Source organism: Convolutriloba macropyga, chromosome 1 (assembly GCF_964194025.1).
Source record: "Convolutriloba macropyga chromosome 1, txConMacr16.3, whole genome shotgun sequence".
Classification (NCBI taxonomy): Eukaryota; Metazoa; Xenacoelomorpha; order Acoela; family Convolutidae; genus Convolutriloba; species Convolutriloba macropyga.
In genome coordinates this window covers 82,525,705-82,553,623 of record NC_134468.1, presented here as the reverse complement: position 1 = coordinate 82,553,623, position 27,919 = coordinate 82,525,705, and the positions used below count along the sequence as shown (strand labels likewise).

Here is a 27,919-nt window from a genome sequence, read left to right as displayed (position 1 = left end):
TAAAATTAGAAACTGCGATTTCACCACAACGCAACTGGTAATTAATAAGCTGTAATTTTATATTTTACTCTTTTATAAATTTAACACTTTCAGCCCCCCAACTATTTTAAATTGAGACTTATAGCACAGACAGGTCTTAGGCATATATCTTTGCCTTCGATTTGTTATATCTTTTGACAAGTTTGACAGGTGTACATAAAGAGATCCCGTATTGTGAAATCTGTAGCAGCCCAGCGAAATTCGATAACTGGTGCGCCCAGAGGAAAGCATCACGCCTGAATTTTTGTTTTTCTATCCGATCGGATTAAAATAGTAAAATAATCACTACCACAGAAGTGAAAGCACACTAATAGACAAACAAATAGAGTAATTTATATCAAATTTACAGCCGAAATACAGTAAATTTACACTAAAATAGTAACAGGCAACTGATTCTTTGGGCTTGTAAAATTGTTCTAACCCAGGTGGGGGTAATCTACGTCCGATTTTTAGTTTATTTATATAATAATTGAAGTATTTTCACACATTATAGTCAAAATTTAACCAAAATCATCCCCCCAAAACCTACTTAGCCTACTTTTCACCCAATTCTCGTCAAATTTATGGTTAAATTTTAGTATTTACACTTTAAATAGCCGAAATTCAACCAGATTTTATCCCCTCCAATAACAATCTTTCAAAAATGAATACAATTGACGAAGAAACCAATACTATAGAATCCAAACCGGTCTCATTAATTTGTTTATGCTGCAGACGCGAAACAATTGTTTTCAAGAAATAACACGAGAGCCCCCCTAACGAACTACCCCACGTAATGTGTCTGCTCTGTTACCAATATGTTATAAAAAATATGGGCTATGATTTTTGTCCTAAATACTCTAAATTTAATGTTATCTTTTCAATCTTTAACTGGTTTCAATGTGATATTTGCAAACAAACAAGATTTCAATACTCTCTTGCAAAAACGTTTCATCACAGTGATCAACTTTTGTAAATTTTGCGTAGAAGATTATAAATTATGCCCTCGTTGCAAAAAAACAATCACATAATCTAAAATGCGTCCAAGAACTTCCAAAATTTTACTTCTTTCCCTGGTTTTATTTTTAATCCACTCGATATCTCTAATTCAATTCAGTTCTTACCAGGAGCAAGTCACCTCCTTCACCCTAGTTCTACACTACTCATTGAATTGACAAAAAGCACCCCATAACATTGTTTATTCTTCTATTTGTTCTCTTATGCGCATTGGTAATATCCCTTTTTATTAATCACTACCTCCTTTCCGCAATTGGCCAATTTTTCTCCAGATACGGAAAATGACCAATCTAGACCTATCCACAAAAATATTTATTCTAATTCTAGTTACCTTGCTTGCCATATCGTTCCTCATTAATCTCATCCTACTGCAGTTTCTCAAAGGTTTTCCTGTTTTTGTCTAAGGAAAATAAAAGAACAGTTACTCGATGGGTCTTTCACAATCCCTATTCGACGGTTTCCGTTGGTTCTTTTCCCATAAGGACATTATCTGCCCCATATGTTCACAAAAAACCGTTTTTGTAGAAAACCTACAAGAGCAATTCCCCAAAGAAAATCCTCACTATGTATGTATTCCTTGCAGAAAGGCACTTTTTAAAATATACCCAAACCCTAAATGTCCCATCTGTCTTCGACCTTGTCTTCCCGTCCTGATCAGATCCTACTTCCGATGCAATTTATGCAAAAAAATGAAAACAGAAATAGGAGTAACAAAACACCCACATTTTTCCCAACATGACGAACACCGAGTGTGCATAAATAAGCAGAAAAAATGCCCGATTTGCAAAATTTCTTTAAACGACAATATCTAGTCAATTAAACACAACTCGATTCACAACGCAAATTTTTTTCTCTCATTTTATTTTTTCCTCGGAAAGGGGTTACCTCAGCTTTCTCCAGCTTGCCTCCCCCTGGCTTTTGAACCTAAATATTTCAGAATGTCTAGCCAAAATTTCACCCATCTAATCAGCTCTTTCATGGCTATTTCCATAACCATCCAAATCCTATCAGCCATATGTCAAATTCTTTTTCTCTTCCTTGAGGAGGGAATAAAAATTATCTTATGGCCTTATATTTACGGCGGAATACTAACACGATAACTGAAATTTTCAAAAAATGACCCGAACAATTTCTTTCATTCAGCTCAGCAAGGTTGTCTCCCCAGCTGCACGGGTCGTTGCAGCCGTGTTAGTGTGACACACGCCCCAAGACTCACACCTCCGGGCAGCGGAGAAAGACGTACTTGTGCCAGGGCTGCCCGCCTGGCATAAGTATAAAATTTTTTTATTATTGCCCCCCTTCATTTATTAAAGTTAACTTTGCATTTAGCAAAAAAACTTTTCTACCAAACTTTAATAACAAATGAATTCAGCATTAAAATTTTTAAGTAAAGCTGTTAGCAACAAAACCTTACAAAAACATTCTCACAATAGAAAACTTTTTTATATTAGCAATAAAATTGCAAACTTGAAAAGAAGCCATAATGTGTGATAATTAAGACACAGGAAAAATAATCAAAAAAAATTTTAGATCCCACACATCACAATGAACAGCCAAGCAACTTTTAAGAGTGTGATCACCACAACTGATCAAAATCAGACTGTCAACATGTCCTCTACACGAACAATCTACACTCCCCACGAACAATCTGCAGCACACCCAAATCAAATTAGGAAAACTGGCTATCCAAGCAAAACATCAACTCCTCCGTTTGCACCCATTAAGCCACAACTGGACACTCCATCAACTTCTAACCAATACGACCCTGAAGTTAACTGGAAAATAAACCGCAAAAGATCCCCCTCACAAACTCTGAAAAATAACCATGCGGAAAAGGTACGAAAATTAGCCAACATTGATGACCTCTTATCTGAAGAAGATAGGAAAAACAAACACTACTGCTTGAGCGTACAACGAAGCACAGAGCTGGACCTATATCCTGAGAACCCGAGATTTCTCAACCATCTGAAATACACGCTCAAAGCAAACTACAACAAATTCACCACATTAGAATGGGTGAAAGTTAGAAACGATGCTACGAATGAGGTATGCTTCATAAAATCGGACGAATTGCCACTCGTAAAACATTTTAGCCTAAGCAGAGAATCTAACACGTGGAGGATAAAGAACAGAGATCCAGAAACGAAAACGTATAACGTAAGAAATCACCAGCTGGATGTCTACATTAACGTCCCTTATGATGCTATAACCGCATTCCCTTCAGCAGAAGACCATTGTAGCGAAACATCCAAGGAAAGTCTCATCACAGAAAACAACCGCTTCAAGCAAGAGCTCTTCATAAAAGAAACGGAACTGCAAGAATTGCAAATAAAAATTGAGAACCTTAAAATGGAGTGCAATGAGAAAGAAAAAACTACCAGTGATGACTACTGGAGACGTCAGTATGTAATTACAAAACAACTCCAGAAGACTGAAGACAGCAATCTAAAACAAATGAATAAGGTGTACGTCCAAAAACATCTAGAAATCACATCAGCGAATCATAAGCTCGGAATTGAAAATAAGAAGCTAGTGCAAAAGATTAAAGAGCTCAATCGCGAACTAACACAAATAATGGACAAGAAAACTCGGAAAATTAAAGTAGAAGAAAGACGCCAACTATAATCCACAAGGAAAACAGACAAAAAAACCTGTGGAAATGGCGGCATCATCACCTGTGGAACTTACTATACAAACTGAAGAAGTTGTGGAAGTGTTTGATATATTGGACGACGGTGACAGTCCTGTAAAGAGCCCGGTCATCCTATCACCAGAATTTTTCAACTGACATGGCCACCGCCCTTTGCAAATCTTTTGTACCTATCGCCATTTGCGATCAATTTTATATACAAATGACACTATTGCCATTTGCGATCAACTTTATATACAAACGACAGTATCGCCTTTTGCGGTCTTGTTTCTTATAGCTGTCTGCAGTTGTTATGACACAAGGCTCACTGAAATTGTAGTAACTCATTCATATGTCCCAAGCGCAATAAAATTATATACGATGCAGTATATTTTTTCCTTTTAATCATTTTCTTTTCTATCTTAAAATCGGGGTGAGCTGTAGTATTACGAGAGCCGCTATAATTGAACGGATAATTAATCCCGCATTAGATCGAACGTATTTAGGCGCTAATTAACTATTCTTTCGCAGCGCGCTAAACAAATTAACGCTTGTTAAGACTACCAGTACACAAGTATTTAAACAACTCAGTTCGACTTATTTAAATAACACAACTTTAGGCCTGGATCTCCTCGCTTATATCCAGGATAGAAAACGTACTTTGTTGAACGTAGGCGGCCTGTAAAACCACAGTTTCTTTTGATTTAAATTACTTCTGCTTTTGACAGTTGCAATGCAGATCTTTTCCCCCAAGTTCAATAAAGATGAGGCAGATTGCTTCAGGGGAAAAGACAATAGAGTCTCATAAAAAACCCCCAAGAAAACCATAATTGTTCCGGTTTTAGAAGAGGCGGAAAGCAGAAAACAGGCGCCTACGAGATCAATAATTGATGCTCTCAGCTTTTTATTATTTTTTGGAGTTTCAATATTTTTTCCGTGAGATAAAAAAGAGTTAATTCTCTTGCCTTTTCGGCCAATAGGAAAATTAAGAAGCACCTCATTATGAATGTGAGTTTGAGATTCGCTCCCTATCGGCCCAAACGGAGCTGAGGGTGATTTATTGTTTCTCTTAGCGAAGTGGGACGGAATAAAATTAGAGAGACAGAAACAACTTCCAGAAGTCAGCAGCAGACAACTGCTTTCATTTTTTCGAAAAATAACTTAAAACTTCGACAAGAAAATAATCGAACAACATTGTTTAAAAACTTAAAAACAAATATCTCTAGATTCAATTTTATAAATTTCTTTTCCCGTCAAAACTGAAGAACTACCCAACTGAACGATCGCCTGGCAGCTCATCTCGATTTCACCACAACGCAACTGGTAAATAGTAAGCTGCAATTTTATATTTACTCTTTTATAAATTTAACACTTTCAGCCCCCCAACTATTTTAAATTGAGACTTATAGCGCAGACAGGTCTTAGGCATATATCTTTGCCTTCGATTTGTTATATCTTTTGTCAAGTTTGACTGGCGTACATAAAGAGATCCCGTATTGTGAGATCTGTAGCAGCCCAGCCAAATTTGATAGCACCATTAACAACGTCTGATAGTACTATATCAGCACGAATTTCAACAACGCCTCTGCAATCTGATGTTGCTGTTTTTTCCAACTAATGGCTGGGTCAAATGCGGCCCAGAAGGTAGAATATTCTGCTCAAAACCAGTTTTTCAAAAGATTCGAAGAAATTTGCAAGAAACTAGCAACAAATGAACAAAATTTGACACGAATTTAAGTGGGGGGATTCGTAAGACCATGCACTGCTATAGCGCTCCGCGCTGACATACTTCTCAAAAACAGCTTCGAAAAGGAATTCAGTTGATGAAAAAGTTAAACAGCCACTTTCATTATAACGATGGGAACGAACTGCGATTTACTGATAAAAAAACATTAATAAGTAACATTACAAGAAATGATGGTGACCATTTTTACAATTTCACCAACTAATTTAGAATTGCACTATATAAAGCAGAATTTTCACCATAGATCTAAAGCAACACACAGTAAGTATATCACCACTAAATTAAACACTCATTTTGCAGTGTTGTGAAGGCGATTCACCCCCCCCCCCCTCCCGTCCCACTCCGGGTAGATTATAAAACTTCATATTTGATTTTTTTAAATATAATGTAATGGATAATGCCACCTCTAATTAAGCTATGCAAACCATTATCAGTGCAAAAACAAGCATTAGTTTGTTCAAAAGTAATAAACACATATGGTAACGAAAACAAGAACTTTCTTCGTGCAGGGGGGGGGGGGGTGGAAGGAGGTGGGCAGTTCCAGGGGTTTTAGCAGTTGAATTGTGCATAACAGACGTTGTAGTATTTTGTTAGTGAGAATCTTCAAGGTTTTTAAAATTAGGGTTCTGTTCAAATTTAGGGTAACGAACTAGCTCATCCGACGGCTGGAATTTTTCTCTCTCCCGAAGTATATAACATCTATCAAAAGTTTCTCTGATGCCTAGAATTTTGAAAAGTTTTTGAAGTCTTTCTGGAACAGAGTGATAAAGGCTAATTTTCCCAATAAGATTGAAAAAAGACTAAAAGACAGTATAAATAGGTCAAATAAATAGCAACACTTCGGGAGAGAGAATTTAGTTCAAATTTTACCATTCTTCTAAACAACCACTTTTAATTAAAATAAAATCATAATTGAGGACCCTATCAGAAATTTATATTTTTTTGCAGACGGTTGAAAATTTTTTTAAGGTTGTTGAAAATAAGGGTCAAAATGAAGAGATTTTCTTTGAGTAATGGAATAACTAGGATTAAATTAGGGATTATTAATTGCAAAAATATTGATGTAATATAAAAGTCATTGCATTTGATTGAATTTAATTTATCGCATTTAAAGTAAGTCATAAAAGAGAGAAAGAGTTATGTTGGGCTTAAAAGGGTGATTTTGGTTACAATTTAAAGGCCAAATTTATAAGTTAAAGACTATCAAAATATGAGTGAATACACAAGCAAAGAAAGCGAGCATCCGATTGTTTTTGTTTACAAATAAACAAGTTCAAATCCAAACAAATTCAAATTGGACGAAAAATTGGGAACCAACTTTTTAGAAATCAAACCTGCCAAGTTGCACACTCCATCGAAAGTTACGTAACAGGAGTTAAAGGTTACGCCATGATCTGAAGTAAGTCGGAATGTTGTATAACGCAGAGAGAAGAGGAATGTTACGCAATCGTCTTGGGAATGTTACGTAAGATGTGACGCAATTGTAGCAATAACAACAATAATAAATCGTCTTTGTGAAATGTAGCACCGCCGCCGCGTGTGAACGAATATAAAATAAATAGGAAAGATAATTTTGGAATTTTAAGGAAGTATCGCGAACGGAGGAATCGGGTTTTGACACATTGGTATTTGGCTATGTTTGCTATGGCTGCTTCTGTTATGGTCGAGTTGAGTTGCTTGTTTGTGTTTACACTAATGGCTGTTTGTTTATTTGTTTACGAGGTTGTGAGTGTCGGTGGGGTGTTACATAAAGTAGTTGGCCAGGTATGCGACCACAATCACCACCAGCACAGCTCCACACGCCATCATCATCAATTTCTTCTGTTACAACACAAAAACAAGCCAACATAATTAACCAGATAACTGATTGGTTAATACTAAGTTATTGATTAACATAGCGGAAAAAATTGCAAACAGTTCACAGTAGGTATAAACAAGTTTTATCATAGATGGATTTTGATCACGGTAACTTTTCCCTTGAATTAATTTTTTCACCTTCATTATTCGCGACCTAATTCAGCTTCGATCACTGGGCATTAGCTATGAAATATTTACAAAATCACCACTTCCGACACTTTAAACCATATTATTGAAAATTGTTCAATATAGCGATCATTTTGGTACAAACTCTTAACAATTCACGCCTGAAAAAAGCAAAACTGAATTAATATATGAAATCGCAAAAAAACCAAAAGTAAAAACCACCCAATAAAAAACACTACAAAAATTCAAGGAGAAAAACGTGAAGGAAACGTCAAAGTTCACATCTTGTTTACGATCGGTACGCTTACAATGAGCCTTTAAATAATTGGAACATTAACCAATCGGGTACAAGCAATACAAATCAATAACTTAAGGTTTATTGTCAGCTCGAAAATTTAAAACGGAGTCAGCCATTTAAAAAGAGGGGAAAAATCAACACAATTAGAGCTCAATTACCGCTCAAATTAAATTTTGGGAAAACGATACTTGCAAAAAACTTTCAATGCAATGACAAATTTTCAGAGTTATACTTTGGTGCTCTTACCAAAAAGAAATGTAGCCGTGACATAGGGTGACAAAACAATTCAAACATTTTCCTATGCTAAAATAGCGCAAATGAACTTTTAATCATATGGAAAAAAATTGCCCGGAAAAATTCGAGAACAAAATCAATGCCATACCGTGAAAGGAATTTCATTTTTACCCAAGTTCTCTTCCTTTTTCTACCCCGCGATTTTGCGCTGCGAGAACATTAAAAAGTAAAGTACCACTTTAGTTTGTTTCAACTTTAGTTTAAAGTTCAGCTTAAAATAGAGAGAATCAAAGAACTATTCACGTGAACGCAGAAATCACCACCCTCTGAAGCGAAGTAAAAAAAATAACAAAGAAGGACAGGTTATTCAATCACAAAAAAATTCTTTCGGAGAAACCAATAATAACGTCGTGAAATATCAAGGAAAAGACTGTGAAAACTTTCATACGAAAAGAGTGAGAACAGAAATCACATAGCAACACCTAAAGAAAGCATTCTCTCGACAGTCAAAATCTATTTTCCGCAATTTAATTGAGGTGGTACGAAGAAAATAAACCGACTAACGTCGGGCAAACCACTCATGAACGACAGGCGGAGCAACTTAATGCAGACGGGGCTGTAGACCAGATAATTTTTAATGAGAGCAAAAATCCCAACCAGAGGGGAATTCGAAACACCGCTGTCCAACGTTATCGACTGCAGCATTAACCACTCAGATATTACAACCGTTCAGCAGCTTATTTTACACTCGCTCTTGATTTAGCAATAGACTTAATTTCTGAATAAGACCAATTTAGCTAGCGCAAAAATCAAGAACTCAAGCGTGAAAAACCACTCGAGAAGTCAAAACGAAAAATTTTTGCATTAGAACACACACGTTTAAGATAATAGCTTCAAACTCCGTTCACGAGCAATTGAAGACACGATGCAAAAACATTTGCGTTTTCGCTCCCTTTATTGAATAGGCGTACAATAATCAGAAGTTAGATTGAAATTCTAATTAAACTCGAAAACCGAAATGCTTCAAAACACCAAACAAAACAGACAGTGCCAACTAAAATTCAAAAATTGCCAAATCAAAATGTGTTGACATGCAACAAAACTAAGCAACACCATCTTTGTTCTTTAGATAATATGAAATTGATTTTTTTGAGAACGGTAGGAAAACCGGTGTCAGAAATCTTTGTTGGACAATTATTTTCAGCAAAAATTTCTTTTCACATTTTTCATTCAAAATTCCAAATATCATTCAAAACAATACCGATGTCGATACCAATGTAAAACAATTTCTATGGCATAATGAAAGACATTTCATCTTTTTTATTGAACAAAATCGGTACCTGTAATTTAAAATCTATGAAACAGAATTCGGCAAAACAAACTGCTATGTGATTTAAATCCGACGCATTAAGCATAAAAAACAATGGAGCAATTATGCGCTTTTCAAAATACTAATAATCAAAATAAAAACAACTTTTCAAATAAGAGAACGCTGCACATTTTGCAGTAACGTCACGTTTTTTATTCTCTCAAAATACCAGCGAAAATGCGAGATTTAATGCGTATTTAAAGGAAATAATGTGGAAATGGGGTGTAGTTTGTAATCAAGATCCGATTAAGCATTCATAACTATTTAGCCAAAGCAGCGAAATGTTCAGTTTTGTTACTTGTTGTATATTAAGCATCTGATGGCCTTAATGTCACAACGCAGATATATTTACAACACAACGGTAAGAGCGTGCAGAATTTCCCCCACGAATTTAAAGGTTGAGCATATGAAGGTGTGAATACATTAAACCCGCACTTTAAACCCGAAGATATTTATAATTCATAATAACTCGAATCCAGATTGAGTTATCTCCACTCTTAACCCACTCGCCCACAGAACGAAATTGAGGACCATTATGGTAACGTTAATATAATACGGTTACCGTATGCCATTTTAGGTCATGTGTTATCATTTCGACAAGGAAAAATTAAGAGAGATCTAATGGCTGCAGGCGCAAGAAAAAAAATAGATATCTTAAAAAACAAACGACGACCAGGAACGATGCGTGTCCTACTTGATGCTCCAACCCGTCGAATGCTACTGAATTATCGTCTTTGTTATCGTCAATCAACAAAGACGATAATTCAGTGCAAGGAGATCTGCAAAACATCAATAATTGGTTGATTGCTAATAAGTTAATACTGAATATGGATAAAACAGTACAAATGAATATAAGGAATAAAAATAGTGCTTCCAAATCAGTGTTTAAGTTTGATGATGTCTTTATTGAAGTTCGTAATCTTTGTAAGTATCTCGGAATCTATGTAGATAGTAAATTAAGTTTTCAATCACATATAGAGTATATTAAGAAAAGACTCTCAAAACAGTGTGGTATTATATGTAAGCTGCGTCACTATGTACCCCGAAAACAGCTAATTGATTACTATCGAAGCAATGTTAACCCAATAGTTCAATACGGTATTTTAGTATATGGCTGTTGCAGTTACTCGTCGCTTCTACCTATCTACATTCTTCAGAAAAAAATTCTAAAATTCCTTTATTTCAGGAAATTGTCAGATAGTTGTAGGGACATTTTTATCTCTAATTAATTACTAACAGTATTCGAGTTTCATAATTATGAGCTGCTGAAATTTGTCCTGAAATCATTGAAAAAGATGCCTAGCGAAACTTATCTAAATGAACTCTTTGAGTATGAGCATGGTACCACAAAAACCAGAAGATCTACCAAAAACTACCTAAAGCTTCCCTCCTTTAAAACGCAGTTTGAGCGCTCCTCTATTTCATATCGTTGTGCAAAGTTATTTAACACAGTGAGAAAGAATGAACTTCTAGCACAAGACATAGAAAACGAAAATTGGCAACAAATATCGCAATTTTATCATAGATTTAGAGAAAGTTACTTGCTGAATAATGAGGAGCTGGTATCCCACATTTTTAAGTAATTTTTTTTCCTTGCCCACCACCATACAATTTTTTTTCTTTCAATTTTTCTATTCCATGAACTCTAGTGAAAAATTGTTACGGCACTTACTTGGTAAGTGCCGAGGACTCAAAAATGGCATTATTTTTGGAAAATAACGAAGTCTACACATAGAAAATCGACGAAGAAATTCGAATTGTAAAATTTTTTTTTATTTTTACTTTCTTTTTTTTATATTTGCCAGGAATCAGCGTTACTCTCGGAAATCAAGACACAGCATACAGTGATAGCGTAGTAGGTATAGAGTTCAAAAAATAGAATTGTTTTGGAGCTTAAAAACCGTTTTTTTTCTGTATTCAGCATCAAAAATTTTAGTTATCGTTTTTTCCTCTTCTTTACTATTTAAGTTTAGCCAGGGCAGATACTAGGTGGGTTTAATAGCCCCGTCTATCTGTCCTCTCCGAGATATCGTTTGTTATTATGATATATAATAATGTCGATAATAATCTAAGTAATTAAATTGTTGATTTAAATTGATTTATTTTATCATAAAAAGGAGAAATTTATTCTTTCTTTCTTTTTTCTTTTAAATAAGTTATCCAAGTTTGAGATCCTAAAATTTATGTAACCTCAATTATGCGATTGAGCATAATCAGGCCCATGCTACGTTATAAAGTTGAATGTAGGTAACTGTATTCCACGGAGTTTTGTTTTCTTTAGCAGTTCTGTCTGATATTTTCCAAAAATTTCGTGATATCACAAAACTTGACTTCCAGAGTCGGAAGTGTTTGGGATTTCGCAAATTTTTTTTCGGTCAAAGTTTTTTTTGCTATCTATGAAATTCAGTATAATGACTGTCATTGAATAAATTTCAAATTTTTTGATTTATGATGATAAACCAACAACTCACCACTTCACTAACCAAATGTGCCAGGAAACCTATCAAAAAACAATACATTTTCCGCAAAAACAAAACGCGCCAAAATTTGCTTTTTAAGAAGGCGAGGAAAATGGTCGACTTCGAGAATTCTGTGCAAGAGATTTATTCAAAGAATTCTATGTTTGTAGGTTTATTTATGAAATTTCAGCACTAAAATTTTTCCAGTGCATAATTTCTCAGAAAATAGCGTGCTTATCTTTAAATAACCAGTAGGTTTCACCAACAAGTTCATCACATCCCTGGAAGCTAACAATGACTCGAATCATCATTTTCAAAAAGTCAGTTTAACAACTATTAAACGTAAAAGCATTGTTAGGTAATTGTTTTATGTATTACCTATAGAAAAGCGCCCCGAAAAAAATACAATTATAATGTGGCGTAAAATAGCTAATTAGGAATATAAAATAGCGTTTAAAAAAGTAACATGATCTTCGGGTTCATTTGATTAGCTGAAGCAATCAACTTCAAGGGAAATGATAAGATATGATATGATTTGCTATTTGTTTTTGTTTTATACATTACAAAAATATTTGTGTGGATATAGGTTTACAGGGTTCACGTTAAAAAAAGCAACGTTGCAATTGATCACTTTAAGGTTTATTCACACCCATAGAATTAGATCTAATGTTTCATGACTTCCACTTTTTAATGAGCCCAAAATTTTTCACGGTACCATAAATGTTGCTGCTTAATCTAAATTTTCTGGAAACAATAAGAATGCATTGATATTTCACGCAGTTATTCTTTTTACTACATCGAAACAGCCTACGTTATGACTTTTAAAACGGCGTCCAAGAAAATATGATTACAATTTTAATAAACAACTTAGCTCTTAACTTTGATTTAATTTCGGTTTTTTGTGGTTCAACGTGATTTCTGGTTAAAACTTCAGAAAATTTCCATTAGAAAACTCACTAAATTTTTCAAGAACGTGTCCATTCATTGTACGCATACCTTAGCTGGCAGTTGGCAAAAACCTTCAAATGATTTTCGCCACTCTTCGCGTAGATTTATTTCATAATTTACGCTTTCCTCAGATTAATGACCTCTCTATAAAAAACCTTTCAACTTAAAAATTAACAAACACGATTAAAAACGTTCGTTTTTGTTAAAATACGAGACTTAAATCTACAAATGCACAGTTTGGTCATTGTTTTCGTCCAGTTCGCTTATGTGGCTAATGCAAAACTGATGCGGCGTGAACTGATAATTTGAATCGGCAAAATCGTGCAAAGGCGGGGTTCCAATTTCAGAATATTCAGAACCATTTTCAATCTGCACATTTGCATGTGATGAATTCGTCTGTATGTTTGGGTTCGTTTCGGCCATTACTGTGGACTCGGTACCGCTAAAATGCGTTCGAGTCGTGAAGGCCGAAGTCACGTGTAAATTTGAGTTAGAGCGACAAAACCGGTTGACTGAAATTCGCCTTCGATTCTCTTTCAACTGCTCAATTCTAAACGGGTCTGAACTGCGTTTTTTAATCCTCATTGCAAGTTTCTTATTTGAAATTGTCGAATCATGAACTACAAAATGTCTCTTGTGTAATTCGTATTTTAAAACTCTCCAGTTGTTCCAAGCTCGGTTTCGCCTACACGCGTCCGAGGTGTCTCTAACTGTAGTCACGACCAACCCGAGAGCACGTGACGTCGGACACGAGGGGTCAATGACCGCTTTTGAATCAGCGTACTCATTGACCTTTTTCAGCCGGTGACCTTTTGTCAGCTGGGCTTCTAGAATCAATATAATACGAGCCCATTGTTTTTTGTTTTCAGCTCGGAAACTTAACACGACATTTTGGTAAGTTGCACAAACCATAGCCGTCATTATACAACCCAAAAGAATACAGACTATTACTCCGTGTTGCATCAGAACTAATCGACCCGTACTCGGATAAGCAGAATATTCGACATAGTTCATATCCACTTCCCCGAAAGAAGAATGGATTAAAAACATCAGAATTTCGGCTAATCGGAACAGGTAACTCAAATTTACTTCATTTTTGGCCTCAATTTTTATAGGGTTTTCGTCATTTTCGGACGTTTCCAGGGTTCCCAGAACCAACTTTGAGTTCAAACCCTCTCCTCCATTTTCCTTGCTCGCCGATTCCAAAGAATTTGCATTGAACAGGAAAAACAGAATGCAATGACTTCCCAAAATAACAATGAAAAACATGATTACCACTTTGGTTAGTGTCGCCCTAACCATGTGGTAATAAATAGTTATAAATGGACCGAGGTGTGAAAAACAGCGGCAATAAAATAACAAATTCCCAAAAAGAAGAGGAATGCTGGTAGCTAGGCAAATATCCTCAATATATTTTGCGTCAATTATCCTAGCAACCCCAGTAACTATCAGAAGCAAACTTCCAACATTGGCCGCAAGTTTATCTTTAAATCCAAAAACCATTTTCAGATAAGACAAAGTAGCCGAAAGATTCGAATTTTTAACAGTTCCCTTAGTCGAATGCTGATTGGCTGAAACTTTTCTACCTTTTGAAACGTGCCTCGAGCCCTCCAGAAATATCGTGCCCCATTCAAAAGGAATGGACAAAAACGACCACGCAAAAAGAGTCATTTCACACGCGAATTTAATCATGGCTGTTAAATTTTGTTCACCTGAATTTTTCAGGTTTTCCTCAGAAATTCTTCCTTTTGTCGGGCGAAGATACAAAGCCGCAATTAGAATTAAAAGATAAATTACACTCAAAATAAGGTTGAACCCAAATTTTTGCTTAACGTATGTTTGCCACTTTGCCCGTAATAAGGAGTCGACTAAAGGGTTCCGATTTATAATGTCGGTATGTCCCTTTTTGGAGCCCATGCATAAAAGGTGCAACGCTGAATTCCAATTTATAGATCCATCGCTGCTATTTATACTGTCAAGTTGGTCAATCAAATAAGTTTTGCTGTCTAAATGACCAAAACGCCATTTCGGCTGAGATCTAGCGTCGGCTAAAACTTGAAAAGCGTCATAATAGCCCAAATGACATGCCAGTTGCAACGGCGTAAGCCCATTTTGGTTTTTAATTGACAAATCAATTCGTTTCTGGGGCAATTTTAAAGCGTAGTACAAAAATCTGGGCTTGTTGTGTATAACCAGTAAGTGGGCTAAAGTATTCCCAAAAACGTCTTGAAAATTGGGATTAGTCCTTTCGTCTCGATAAAGCTGGTCAAAAATACTGTAATGTTCCAAACAAGCCGCGAAAACTAACGGGTACTCGCCGAAATACGACTGGCCCTGATAGTCCGGAAGCAAAACTGGCTTTCTCGAATGCACTTTCATTTTCTGGGGGATGAAAAAAGTTCCACAAGCTCTCGAGTTTACATCAGCTCCACAATCCAAAAGTTTCTCAATTGCGGTCGAGTTCGAATGGGTTATGCAAAAATGAAGACAATTTTGCCCGAAATAGTAATCGCCTTCATATTTATCCACTGCTAATTTTGGGAAAAATTGAAGCAAATAGCTAGCAATTGCCAAATGTTCTGGGGTGTTAAGAAAATAGCAAAAATGGAGTGGGGTTTCACCATAACGACCCCGTTTTTCTAACTTCCAGAAAGCTAGATGGGTAGTTAGGGTTAAAAAAGAGTTCAGCTGGTATTCCTCAGAGCTCATGTCCAAAATATTGTCTTCCCTCTCAGAAACGGTCGTCAAGTCGCGGATCGGGTTACTAGTTCGGGTCGACAACCTCAACCGGTTCGCGTGAAAATCACGGCGATGTTTGGCGCCAAAATTTTGAAACCAAAGCTCAGGCGTCACAATTTGACCTTCGCCCTTATTGTACAAAAAGGGGGTTATAATTGTCTTAAGGTGGTCTTCGAATTCCGAGAGCGAAATTTTGTCATCTTTGAGTGAAAGGTAAAGATTTAAGAGCATTCCATTCCCTTCGCGGTCTATGAGTTGATAAATTTCAGACGCACTTTCTGCAAACGCACTCATGGTTGTGTAATGTTGAGACGAGTCTAAGTCATGCTCTGAAGTTGAGAGAGAAGCCAAGCATAAAAAAGTTGGAGAAATTTGAGTTTTGGCGGCGCCACAACCAAAACAAAGCTCGTGTGTCAAATTTAATTTAACGCTTTTTTGCATCGCAATTGATACGTTTTTATTACAAAATGCACAAAGAATTGTTATGAAGAGGTATAAGAAAGAACTCAAAGTTTAAGAAGTTCAATAAAACACGCTTGTGCCAGTAATCTAAGAGTCACTTTATTTTATTCATCAAAAACGTTTACAATTGTCAGAGCGTGTGTTGGAACCACCTTCGAACACTCAGTTTAGAACATTACATGCGTATTAGCGCAGTCATAAAAAGCGTCACTTGAAAAAGTTTTGATGCCGAGGGGTTCAGTATGATCGAAAACATGCTGAAAACGATTTTTAATGATTTCTAATTGCAACCGATAAGAAAAATTATTTTCTATGAAAAATTTTAAGCACTGCCTTGCATAGTTTACAAAAAATGCAAAAACTACAAAAAAATTCTCTGTAATGATACTTGGGTAATAATTTGAATGAAATAAAGGTTAACGAATGAACTTTTGACCAGAAATTTTACGTGACAAACTAAAACTATAAATACTTCGTATAAAAGATAATGAAGAAACATGAAAAAACTCTCAAGTGAGCCTGAGCTTGGAATATAAATCCCCACATCTGCATTTGAACAAAATATATATTGCACCAAAAAAAAGGATATTAACGTCTATTTTTAGTATAAACTTCAAAATTCTTGAAAATGTGTGAACAGATCTTTAAAAAAAGACAGCGCCCCAATACGATTCGAATTCTTTGAATAGTAAAAAACCAAAAGAAGGCCAATAATAGCCTCAGCCAACGCTTTGCGACTAATAAAAAAATTCACATTGAGGCCAAAATCGGACACAAGAAACATTTTTTGAGGAAAATTTTGACGACGTCTCAGAAGAGTTAGCCGATTGTTAAAATAAATATTTAAAATAAAAATTTGCGCTATCTCACTGAGTTATCAACCACAACAACAACAAAAACTACAACAAAAACTACAACAACAACAACAACAACAACAACAAGAGGGACACTTCAAAATTAGAATAGATTTCTAAAATCTCATTGAAACCAAACACATCCTGGCTAACGAAACACTTCCTGGTTGAACAGTAGCTAACGAATGCAAACTATACGGAGATGATTCGCAAATTTTAAAGACCACATCACTAAGATTATCACTATAGACCGAATTGTAAAAAAATACAGATTCAAATTTAGATACCATAATTTGAGACCGTATGAACAAAAAAGATACAGTTTTCCCCTCAAACAGGGGTTGATGTATATATCAAAAAATATTTGCCGATATAAATTCAACAAAAAAATCGAACACACCAAACAGAAATTCGTTCTACACCATGAAAATTTGCCAGCAAAGTTGCTTATTAACAAAAAGTATGTCTTGGAAATGAGTAATGATATTAAAATACTGCAAAATGAAGTATGAAGTACTGCTTTTACTGTTTAAAAAATTCCTTTACCGAAACCATCTCTGAATAGTCACAATGACTAGATAGCGATAAAACAGCTTCAAATTGAGCTTCGAAAAAACCTGAAGGGCATCTGAACTTCATAATCTGGAATCTCAATGCGTAAACTGCAAAGTCAATAAAATAAACAGTATTAATTCTGACACTTTTGAGTTCTAACAAACTCATTGAATAATCTGAAAATTTTCAGTTTCCAAGTTAATTATTATAAAAACAGGCTAAATAATTAAATTATAATATGTTACGAAAAAGTCCAAATGTCATCAATTAGCTTTTGTCTCAATTACTTTGCAAATTTAAATAAACGAAAGGGTTCCTAAAATACAAATAATTGAGCCTGACTTGATTCAGGAATTTGTGCTGCTAACCCAGAACAACTGAAAATTTTGCTAATAATACTTTTTAGGATTTGAAATTTACACACAACGAGCTCTGAAGTTATGCAAATAGTTCAATCAAAGAATCTATCAAAATATAAAATTTGTTCATAGCAAAAAATATATCTTCAACAAAGCGCACTTATTTGCGTCAGAAAATGAGAAAAGAGTGTTTCAAAAACGCCTATCAGCAGCATGAGAGAAGCTAGTATAGAGCTACGGTCCAAAATTAAAAATTGATCTATAAAAACATGCAGAACATAAACGACCAACGTCGGGCAAATTGCTCTCAAACAACCGGTGAGCGATAGGCTTCGGTAGTATCCAGCTGGGGCTTACGGATGTTAGCAGTAGGGGCGAGCTGTGTGTGTGTGTGTGGGGGGGGGCGTTTTTGGGGGTTCAAGGGGTAGGGTTGCGAAGGCTAATGAGAACGGGGTTCAAATGGACAGGTGGATGAGGGTGGACAATAGGAGGGGGATGATGGATGGCGTGGGGGGGGGGGGGCTGACTGAGGGGGTCGAACTTTAAAGATTAAGAACCGGCCTTCACACCATGAAATTGTCTCCTCAAAAGTTCTGTTGAATCGCATTCTTATTGTATAGTAAGGCTCAGGGCTCTGAGAGCAATTAATGCCCTCTGAGAGCTACCCGTTTATCCCGTTCTTGAGGTCGAAAAGTCAAATTCGTCAGAACAAAAATAAAAATTGCTTAGGAAACGACCACAGGACTGATAATTGGTAAAAACTTCGTTTGAGAGCAAATAAAAACATGAAAAAAAGGAATAAGTGATGGAGCGTGTTACAAAAATTCTCTGATATTATTGCTGAATCAAAAAAGAATTTATCAGTATCAAAGACGAAATGAAAACTATAACCAAGTCAAAACACAATGCCTAGTTTAAATTTTCTGAAAGCATATTTAGCAAAGAAAATCAAATCTCCCAACTTCAAAATTCACTTTACAAAAAATTTGACACATAGTCATATTATTTTGTTCACTTTTTCATTCTATTTTGACATTTGAGAGGTATTCCTGAAACTCATCGAGCAATCTTCTCCAGAAAAACCTGAAAAAACTCATCGGAGAAGGACCCGTCTATAAACTGTTGCGCCAAGCGCTAAAAAAATTTTTATTGCAAAATTAACGAAAAGTTTTAAAAAGTTAAACTTTCGATAAGGCAACATTTAATGAACCATCATTATTAATTGGCAGTTTCTTCCGTCACATTAATTTGGTAGTAGTTGACGTATTGCGTTAAAATTTACACCAGAAACTACTCCAAAAAACAGGAAGAGGGGCGTGAGAGTCATGCCTAGCATAAAATGAGCTATTCCCCTCAAGCGTACAAAACTATTTAATAAGTTGTTCGTCGAATTTTCCTTTGTTGTCAATTGAACTTGAATAATCATAATTACCTTGATTCCTCAGTACACAAAAACAATTTACCTTGATTCCGCAAAAACAATTTGAGCCAATAAGGCGCCTTACCAGTCACCCAGATGCATAACGTACGGAAATTTCTATGTACCAAAAAGTATAAACTAAAGATTCAAATAAAAACGTTTCAAATTTTTTAGTCCGTTTTTCGTTGATTTAACGTTGCCGTCTTACTATATCCTGCAAACCTGAAGATCAACATTCCCAGATACAATAATCATAACCTGATTATGATTCGAGAGCAATTCTTTTGACGTTAACTGTTTTCTTTCTATGTATGAACCCATCACTATCATTAAAAGATTTCACAAGTAAACACATGTTTGCTATAGAATTCGTAATCAAAAGAACAGCGGTTCTTGTTTAAAAATTTTGTTTGCAAAAACAATTAATTAACACAATAAATTTGTAAACGCCAAAAAGCTGAAAGTGCGCCAAAGAACTATTTCCTGAAACCACAATTAAAAATCGCCTGAACAATTTAGGCCGACAAACTGCAAAAATATTTTAGAGCAATTTCGCGCGGCCAAAATTCTGACAGGGACATTTTTCCTGTGTTTGGCTGTAAAACTTAGTTTTGCAAAAAGTTATTCGAAAAATGAAGAGCAGTAAAGTTCCAAAACTTCAGGACACTTACATGTAAAATTCGGTTATTTCATTAAGAACAAGTTTTGACCACAAAAACAACAATTCAAAAATTTGATTGCATTCAGAAAAAAGCAAAATGAATCTGGATTGTGGATGAAAGAACCATGCAGACAAAACAAAAAAAAATTAGTTTGTTGGGGACAAGATGGCAAAGTTTAAGAGAAGGCATACAATAAAAAAACTCCACAAAAACACATTTCATCGATGTTTTGGCATTCCTAGCCTCAAAAAAATCTTGCATGCTATATTAAGTTTCGGTTTTCTAACCAACAGTCAATTTGTTTCAAGAAAATAAAACAAAAAAAGAATTTCAAAGCTGGGGAAAGGGCCACTAAGAGGAATGATTGATAATTCAGAAGCTAAACAATAATTAATGTCGCAATTCTATCATGTGTACAACTAAATTATAATCAAAACTTCAGATAAATATGAGGAGCACATTTATGAGATGGAAGTTGAACCCTGAAGTTCCTATTCAAATCGCTTACAAGTTTCAATGCAGAAAAAAATAGTTACACTTTAATCAGAAACATTGAAAAACGTCGATTTATGCCCAGGGTTTTAAAACAAAACGTGAAGAGCAACAAAAACTATTCAAAACTTGCTACGATTTGCAATTTGTTTCAAAACTGTTTCAAAATTGCAATTCTGGCAAATACCATTTTTTCTTTCAATTAGTAACTTTAAAATTGTTGATTTTTTATCTGGCTCGCGAAGAGTTTGATTCGGTCTATTTTTAACTCCTGGCTATTTCTTTATAATCATTTTTGAGAAAAATTAAAATGGAATCCCAAATTGTCATTCTGTTGAACTAAAAAACGTGTTTTTATTAAGATACAAATCTGCGTGTCTTCTGGACTCTGCGTTTTTGAGTAATCAGTTCTTCGGCTAAGTCGAAATAGAGCTTGTATTGCTCTTCAAACACTTCATCGTTCGTGATTTGCTGGGACTTCAGTCAATTTTTGTCAAAAAAAATTGAGAGACCTTAATAACGGTAACCACAAAATAAAAGTAAGACGTTTCATTGCATAATGATTTTTTCTATAAAACGCCTTTATATCGCCACTGTTTTAGTTGTTGCAGGTAAATCGTGATTAAATGGATTACATGACTGGTGATATTTTTTGACAGCATAAAAAAAACGAAAAAGAAAACAAGAAATGAAAAAAGGAATTTATGAATTTAGTTGCTTTTCCCTTTTTCCTTCGAAATTTTTCTCCATCGTTTTCCAGTTGCCACTGCTTCACATTTTTCAATTCCAATGAACATGCCAAAATTTAAATACAAATCAAAACTAGATTTGAGTAAAAAAGAAGAATGGCTCTAATCCATTTTGCCCATTTTGAGAAAAAACGTTACAGCAATTAACACAATTTTTGAACGTCGCATTTCTCTCAATTATTAAATTGTCCTGCAAGAGATGTTTATGGGAAGTTGTTGAAATGAGTCAATACATAGCTTCTAAGATTTTTTGGTAGTTAAAAGACATTTCAATACTTGGCAACTCAAATAGGTCGGAAAAACTGAATAGTTGGCTATATTTCACATCAAGTTCGGCCATTTGAGATAAAAAATTTTAGATTTTCGGACTAATGAGGACTTGTTTGAATACTTGCCAAGTGTAAAAATCAACATGATCCGAGTTTTGATTGAGTAATGATTTCATCTTGTTACTAAACGCGATAGGCTGCTAACTATCACGGAATAATTTGAGAGGAAACACATGCACCTGTTTGCTACGGCCAAAATGCGCTTAATGATAGGCACGAGTTGGACTATGAAAAATGAAAAATACAAACAATAATTGATGGCGGTTGAAGAATTGCGTGACACAAAATGTCCTCGTGACCGTTTTTGACAAGTAATGCATCATAAAATGGCGGGATTGCAGAAAAGTACGCTCAAAAGAAAGATTTATTATTAGGACATAAGAACGAGCCAACGGAGAAACATCTCAACTGGAATCAGAGATACAAAATAACTGGACTCAACTGGAAAGATACAAAATAAAGTTAAAAGACGTGCGTTTCAACAGAAGTGCTACATTCTGGACAATTCTAAGTGAATTCGCTAGCTGCATCCTACATTTATGAGGCCAGAGGTAAACGCGGTACTGTAAACAAAAAGAGCTTAAATATTAAAATTCCATTCAATTTTCTTAATTGCGAAAAAAAAACGTTACAGTATGTACAAAAAACTACAGGGTAGACATTCTTAAGTCTTCACAATTTCTTTTTCGAAATCAACCGCTTTTTAAACAATTTCCAGCACAAAATAATAATAACCATGAACATCTAAACTAAGCTAAAATAGCAAAAACGGTGCGCCTGTCCTCTTCAAACTGGAAGAGCTACTTTCAAGAAACTACATAATGTCAACACAAAAAAAAAACGTCAAAGACAAAAAGCGAGAAGATTTCAAAGCAATACAAAAATTGAGTTTTAATGATATACCGGCATAACGGTAACAAATTAAAGAAATCGCAGCGTTGTGACTAAACACTTTGAAATTCAAGTTTTGCACAGCGAAATGTAAAGGTAAAGGTTTAGCCAGTTTTATTTCCCAATGCTATGCAAATGCCAATTAAACAATAACAAGAAATTTCGAACCCGCAATTAAATTGGCGACAATATTTTGAGCAAAAAAAAGATCAATAATTTTATTATGTCACGAACGATTTCTGCTTTAAAAACCTTTAAGAAAACCGGGAACAAAAAATAGGATTTGAATTCAAGATAAAGTGAATATTAAAGGGACGCCACACGTCTTGCTGGGAGATTGTTAAAGACCGAACATGCAATTCAAAAAAAGGCCTCAAAATTTCGGGTTTTTCCAATTTTTTTAAATAAATTTTTCAAGTTCTTATAGATTTAAAATGACACAATACAATTTACAATGTCCACATCGTGGAAATAGAGACAAAACCGAATAATGTCGGAAGAATTGCTCTCAAGCGACTAGTCGGAGCTCCTCTGGCATCTATTGCAGCCTGCATCAGTGGGGGAACTAAACTCACTAATGGGGCTTCAAATGACGTCATTAGAGGCTATTATATACCACAAATCATTAATAAAATGTGAAAAAAACATCAATTGCAGCACACTTACAATTTGCCAATTGCTAATTTATTTGAATTTTAGTAGTGCATTGCTACCACTTGAGTGCAATTGCTGATACATGTGAATGAGAGGGTTATTTAGATCACGCAAAACAAAAAAATCAAGTGCGCAAAAGTCACTCCAAAAGTCAAATTGGTCAAGCAAAATTTTGCATAAAACCATAGCAGTTAGAATACTGGAAGCGACTCGAAGAGTTCCGTATTAATAACTCTTTACTAAGCCCAAGCATTTCAAAGATATCAAAAAAATAATAAGTGAGAAATAACCCATTTTAGCTAGGAAAGTCGGAATGGGGGGGTGTCGTAGGTAGAAGGTGAGAAGTTTAACTAGGTGTAGGGGTTGTGTGAGCGGGGATGGTAATGGGGGGGGGGGTTGATAATAAGTAGGCTTTTTTTGATAGGTAGATGGTTGGTCTGTGGTTAAGATGGGTAGCAGGGACTTATGTGCTTTCACAAATTCTCAAGATGACCTCACCATGAATATTATAAGCAGTTTCCAATCACGATTCATTACAAACTAAGCTACTGTTAACCTCCAGTATGTTCAAAAACAGAAGTCAGGTAAATAGGTTCAAAAAAATTTCAGGTCATGAACAAGCTTGCTTCAGCTTAAAATTAACCCGTAGAATACCGATACTTCTATTCCAGTCCTAAAAAGACCGTTTACAATAATTGAATAATTGTTCCAAACTTCCTTCGAGAGCAATTAAAATCAATAATAAGAAATTGGCTCTGTCAAATATTTTAATTTTGTTAAATAAGGGTAATTGGCTGATAATCGTGAACATTTGATTGAATGTTCTTGGCGCCATTGCTGGTAGAGCAAACATAAAAAGTGGACCTTGAAATGATTCTGAACGTATTTTGAAAAAGCAACTAAAAATAAATTAAAAGATGGAATGGTCAGGAAAACCCCGAGACATGTCGGCTTCATGTTTTAATATTCACTCAGACTAAAATCATTACAAACGACAATTGTTCAAAAAATCTGAATACCAAATTGCAAAACGCAGCTGAAAATTGACTGTATAAGTCCAAATACATTTCACAGGCGCACAATAAATTTGAAATGCATAATAACCGATCAAACTCTAGAAAACAGAATTTAATCGCACGAACAAAAAACAACCAATGAGAAAACATTTTTCGCCCAGATAAGGTTTTTTACTCTAATTTAAAAAAGGAGTGAAACACTTTACGTCGAACAATCACTCGCTTTTTGCTCCACTTGCGGTTTAAGCAACATCAAAAGCAGCACTCAAAGTTTACTTCCAATTCCATCTCAATGTGTGCAAGGCACAGATCTTAAAAAGCGCCCAGCTAAAATTCAATTTTTTGATTCGTTAAAAATACGAGATCAGTAAAAGCCTTGATGTCACATCGCGGCAACTAATTATTTCAAATTAAAAATAGAAATTTTTGCTCAACTTGATAACGATGTGAACCACCCATGCAGTTCTAATTGCAACTGCACATAATTACAAAGGACCTTCCTATATTTTACGAAAATCTATTAAACGATATAAATCCTCATCGGCAGATGCTTTGGATCTTTTTAAGTATTTCCATTTTTAGGTGACACTATTCCAGCAGAGCTAGTTGACATTAAAGGAATCGCGAAGTCAACTCTCGGCACCACTTACGTAAAGCCATAAAGCCTAGACAAAGTTTGCTTAATGACTCAATGTGACATGAAATCAACTTTCTTCCTCGAACACAACAGCAGCAGATAGTTTTAAGCTCACAACTTACCTTGAAATTGTCAGAAATTCCATTTTCAGAATCCATAGTACTTGACCAAATCCGGTATTTGACTCGCGTACTTACTTCCACAATACTTGCAGTGTAAATCGTACTGGCTACGTAACTTTGATTAACTTACAGAGAACTTCTGGCCTTTATCGAGACGTGAACAACGCTTCGAGATATTAAGTCGGAATTTCGAAGTGACTTTAGCTGAGTTAGGAAACTTTATCAAACGCGCGTTGCGCAAGTTCAGTACCTTTTATTTTTGGCATTATAGAAACTTCTGGAATAACTAAATCCAAGATCACGTACCGTAGAATTTCATCATTTTAAAACTTTCACCTGTGCTTTTTGAGGAGTTTCCACGTGTTGTTTATTTCCACTTACGGGCACTTGCTCATAGTTTTAAAATTCAGGCAAAGCTCGGCCAAAGGTTGCCTATTTGCGATATCACTTTCGATTTCACTGGAACAATTTTGAGTATGTCAACTATCGCCAGTCGCCGCGAAGCCAATATCTCTAATCATGGCTACCTATTTTCCAATTCGCCCGCTACCTAGACGCATCCAACCTTCTTAAAACTATATTAAAATTTAGAATTGAAAGGCATTCGCGGGTGATTTATAAATTTTATACGGTTTGGGAAAGGGCATGCACTTTTGAGCATCGATTGGCGAACATTCTGAGGTGGTCGTATCAGTTATTACAAGTTATTAAGAGTTATTACAACGAAGATTTCTACAACAAACAGTTCGGTCAAATATACTTTTTTCAAAGCTTTATTGAGGTAATCTAAAATTCGCGCAACCATTTGATTTGGAAGGCCTTGCGAATTGAGTTCCCCATAATAATGGGAAAAGCGCCTCAAAATGGTGGAGTCGGTTCGAAACTCAAAGGTGTTTAAACACAAAAGGGGAGAAGTTAGCTCACAGCGTGAAAACATCCGAGTTCATGGTTGGTTTAGCTACTGACATATAATCAGTTACCTCTCGTTATGAATCATCATCTCTCAACTTCAATTTGTTCAGATTGATTGCGAGATCTTGGTTCTGTTTCCTCATCCGGTTGTTTTTAGATGAGATCTCATTATGAACCGAAATGTCGCGTGTAAACAAAGTATTTACCGTTACGCTAATTTGTGACACTAACAACCCTCAATTCGCCCAAATTTGCCCGTTTTAAGCAAACAGTTCTGTTTCTGGACCATATTATAGGAATCGGATAGAGCATAAGGATATATCGAAGGCTATGCTGTCAATTCTTTTTTTCTTAAGCGAACCAGGATTGAACTTCGGGTCAACTAGATAGCTAAGAAGTGCTTGATTAAAAGATTACAAACATTTTGTACAAAATATAGGATATAGTAGAATGTAAAGTAAATAATAGTCGCGGCTGTATTCGATAGATAAATCATGATTGATTGTTGAGGGAATGATGTTTGTTTGTTGTTTGGCTCATGAGAAAAATACGAGTGCCAGAAGTACTAATAGGACAATAAGGACAGCTAAGCAGATCAGGATCATGATTTTCTTCTAAAACATCAACCTCATTATTTTTCTCCCATTAGAGATTTATCAAACTTTTTACACGAATGAATTTGTAAATTTTACAAACCTGCTGCCGTAAATTGAGTCAAGAAGATTGCCTTGATAATTGACAATTACTCTTTGATAGAAAAAATGAGACTTTTGAACCATTTTCAGATCAAAATTGGGCTCTGCATGTTTGACGATAGAAATAGACCCAGGACAACAGATTATTTAACCAAGAAATTTTTCGTTCCCAGCATTGTGTGAAAACAAATTTGATCTCTGGTACCTTAGTTTAAAACCTTACCGTTCGGATAGGGACGAATATAAGATACCGTTTATACCTTGATTGCAGACAATTCAACTTACACTTCATAAAATTTTTTTATTTCAGTTTTTGTTAAGTTTTCTTTAAATGGTGGATTAACAGCAAGATACAGAATAATGATAGATCAAAAAGCCTCACTTACGGATCAAACCATGCATAAATTTCGCAATAAACCGTAGAGCAGGCGCATATCTAAACAGCAGCAGGAAAGTTCCATACACAGAGGTGTCAATTATTCCTCAATCACTTTTATTGAATTGCGAACGTGATTTTTCTACAATCGTGGGCAAAGAGTTTCATTTTAGAATATGATATATCTCAGAAACATGTCTAAATTTTTAGGTTATTCTTATTCGCAGAAGAAGTTAACCGTAACAATGATGTCAGCTAAGAGCACTCACGCGGGGAATTCAATTGAAATTAAATTGAAATTCATTTTCTGTAATTCAAAACATTGGCTGCATTCTTGAAAAATAAAAACAGCTTATTTTGTGGAATTTCCATAAGCACAATATGCCAAAAACAAGCGTATTTTCATCATATTTGTGCAGTAAAACAATTCGTTCCTCAGCGAAAGATTTCTTATACAGAAGGATGCTTGATTAAAAAACGCTGATAACAAAAAGGCTGCTAGTTGCTTAAATTATTTCTACAATAACTAATCAAGAAAAAATTGGTCCCAAAAAATGGATCGATGCCACTCATTATGAAAAACTAATAGAGAAAAAGTCATCAACTGCACAGATGAGTCCACGCAATTCACCCAAAGATGCCTTATCAGTAGCAGCTATCATTACAAAAATGAATTTCTCGACCTCAAAATAATTTTGCTTCATTCAATTATTTAAGATAGCTGGCAGATTGCCAGAAAATAGCCGCAATAGCTTCGTAGATTTGGAGTCTCAAAAAGATGGTAAAAGAACCAGAGCGAAAAGAAATTCTTTTTAATGAATGCTGAGATGGCACATTTTGATTAAGAATATGCATCTTATTTCTGTCTCTATTGGCTGCCTTCAAATAACCAATTAGAGGGACACACATCCACTTGACCTCATCTCTTTGAATAAATGTGAAGAAAGGTCAAATTCAGAGTGAGGAAGTCACGTGTGAGCAAAACTAAATCACGCGAACGAACAAAATGCTCTAATAAGATTGAAAAATGACATCATGCACGCAATCTAGTTGAAACTGCATGAACGAATGAACAAAAGGCAGAACAAAAGTGACTGTGATGTAATATGGTCGATCAAAAATCCTGAAAAAAAAACAGCCGGTAGAATACCGGAAACGACTCGAAGCGTTGTGCATTATAATCTCTAAACTTAACTTAACGAAATCAGAACATCAAAATAGACACCAAAAAAGTAGCCCAATAAAATAGAGTAAAAAATGTTTTAGAAAATGCAGACACCATTTTGAGTTCAGGGT

At 35.3% G+C, this 27,919-nt stretch overlaps 2 protein-coding genes across 4 annotated transcripts in view; both read right to left on the bottom strand.

Annotated features, from left to right (window-relative positions):
• The window catches only part of LOC142343316 (syntaxin-1A-like), a 383,172-nt gene that overhangs the window by 321,438 nt on the left and 33,815 nt on the right, over window positions 1–27,919 (bottom strand). Inside the window, exons 6-7 of one of the 3 annotated variants that reach the window (XR_012759197.1) lie at window positions 25,621–26,166; window positions 7,140–7,229 (exon numbers count right to left, since the gene is read on the bottom strand). Coding sequence is in view for 2 of the 3 variants with exons in the window: in XM_075395165.1 (XP_075251280.1) it covers window positions 26,089–26,166 (78 nt within the window). In the remaining variant the exon portion in view is untranslated. Of the gene's footprint in view, window positions 1–6,245; window positions 7,230–25,620; window positions 26,167–27,919 lie in introns of those variants that run through there. The other 2 variants (XM_075395165.1, XM_075395157.1) reach the window with 2 other exon arrangements.
• Window positions 12,878–16,505, bottom strand: LOC142343258 (uncharacterized). Its single transcript, XM_075395048.1, has one exon. It carries the CDS (start codon window positions 15,877–15,879, stop codon window positions 12,922–12,924), a length of 2,958 nt encoding a protein of 985 aa, XP_075251163.1. The 5' UTR covers window positions 15,880–16,505; the 3' UTR covers window positions 12,878–12,921.

Coding starts and splice junctions, on each gene's coding strand:
- LOC142343258 (XM_075395048.1), bottom strand. CDS start 15,879: ATGCAAAAAAGCGTTAAATTAAATTTGACACACGAGCTTTGTTTTGGT.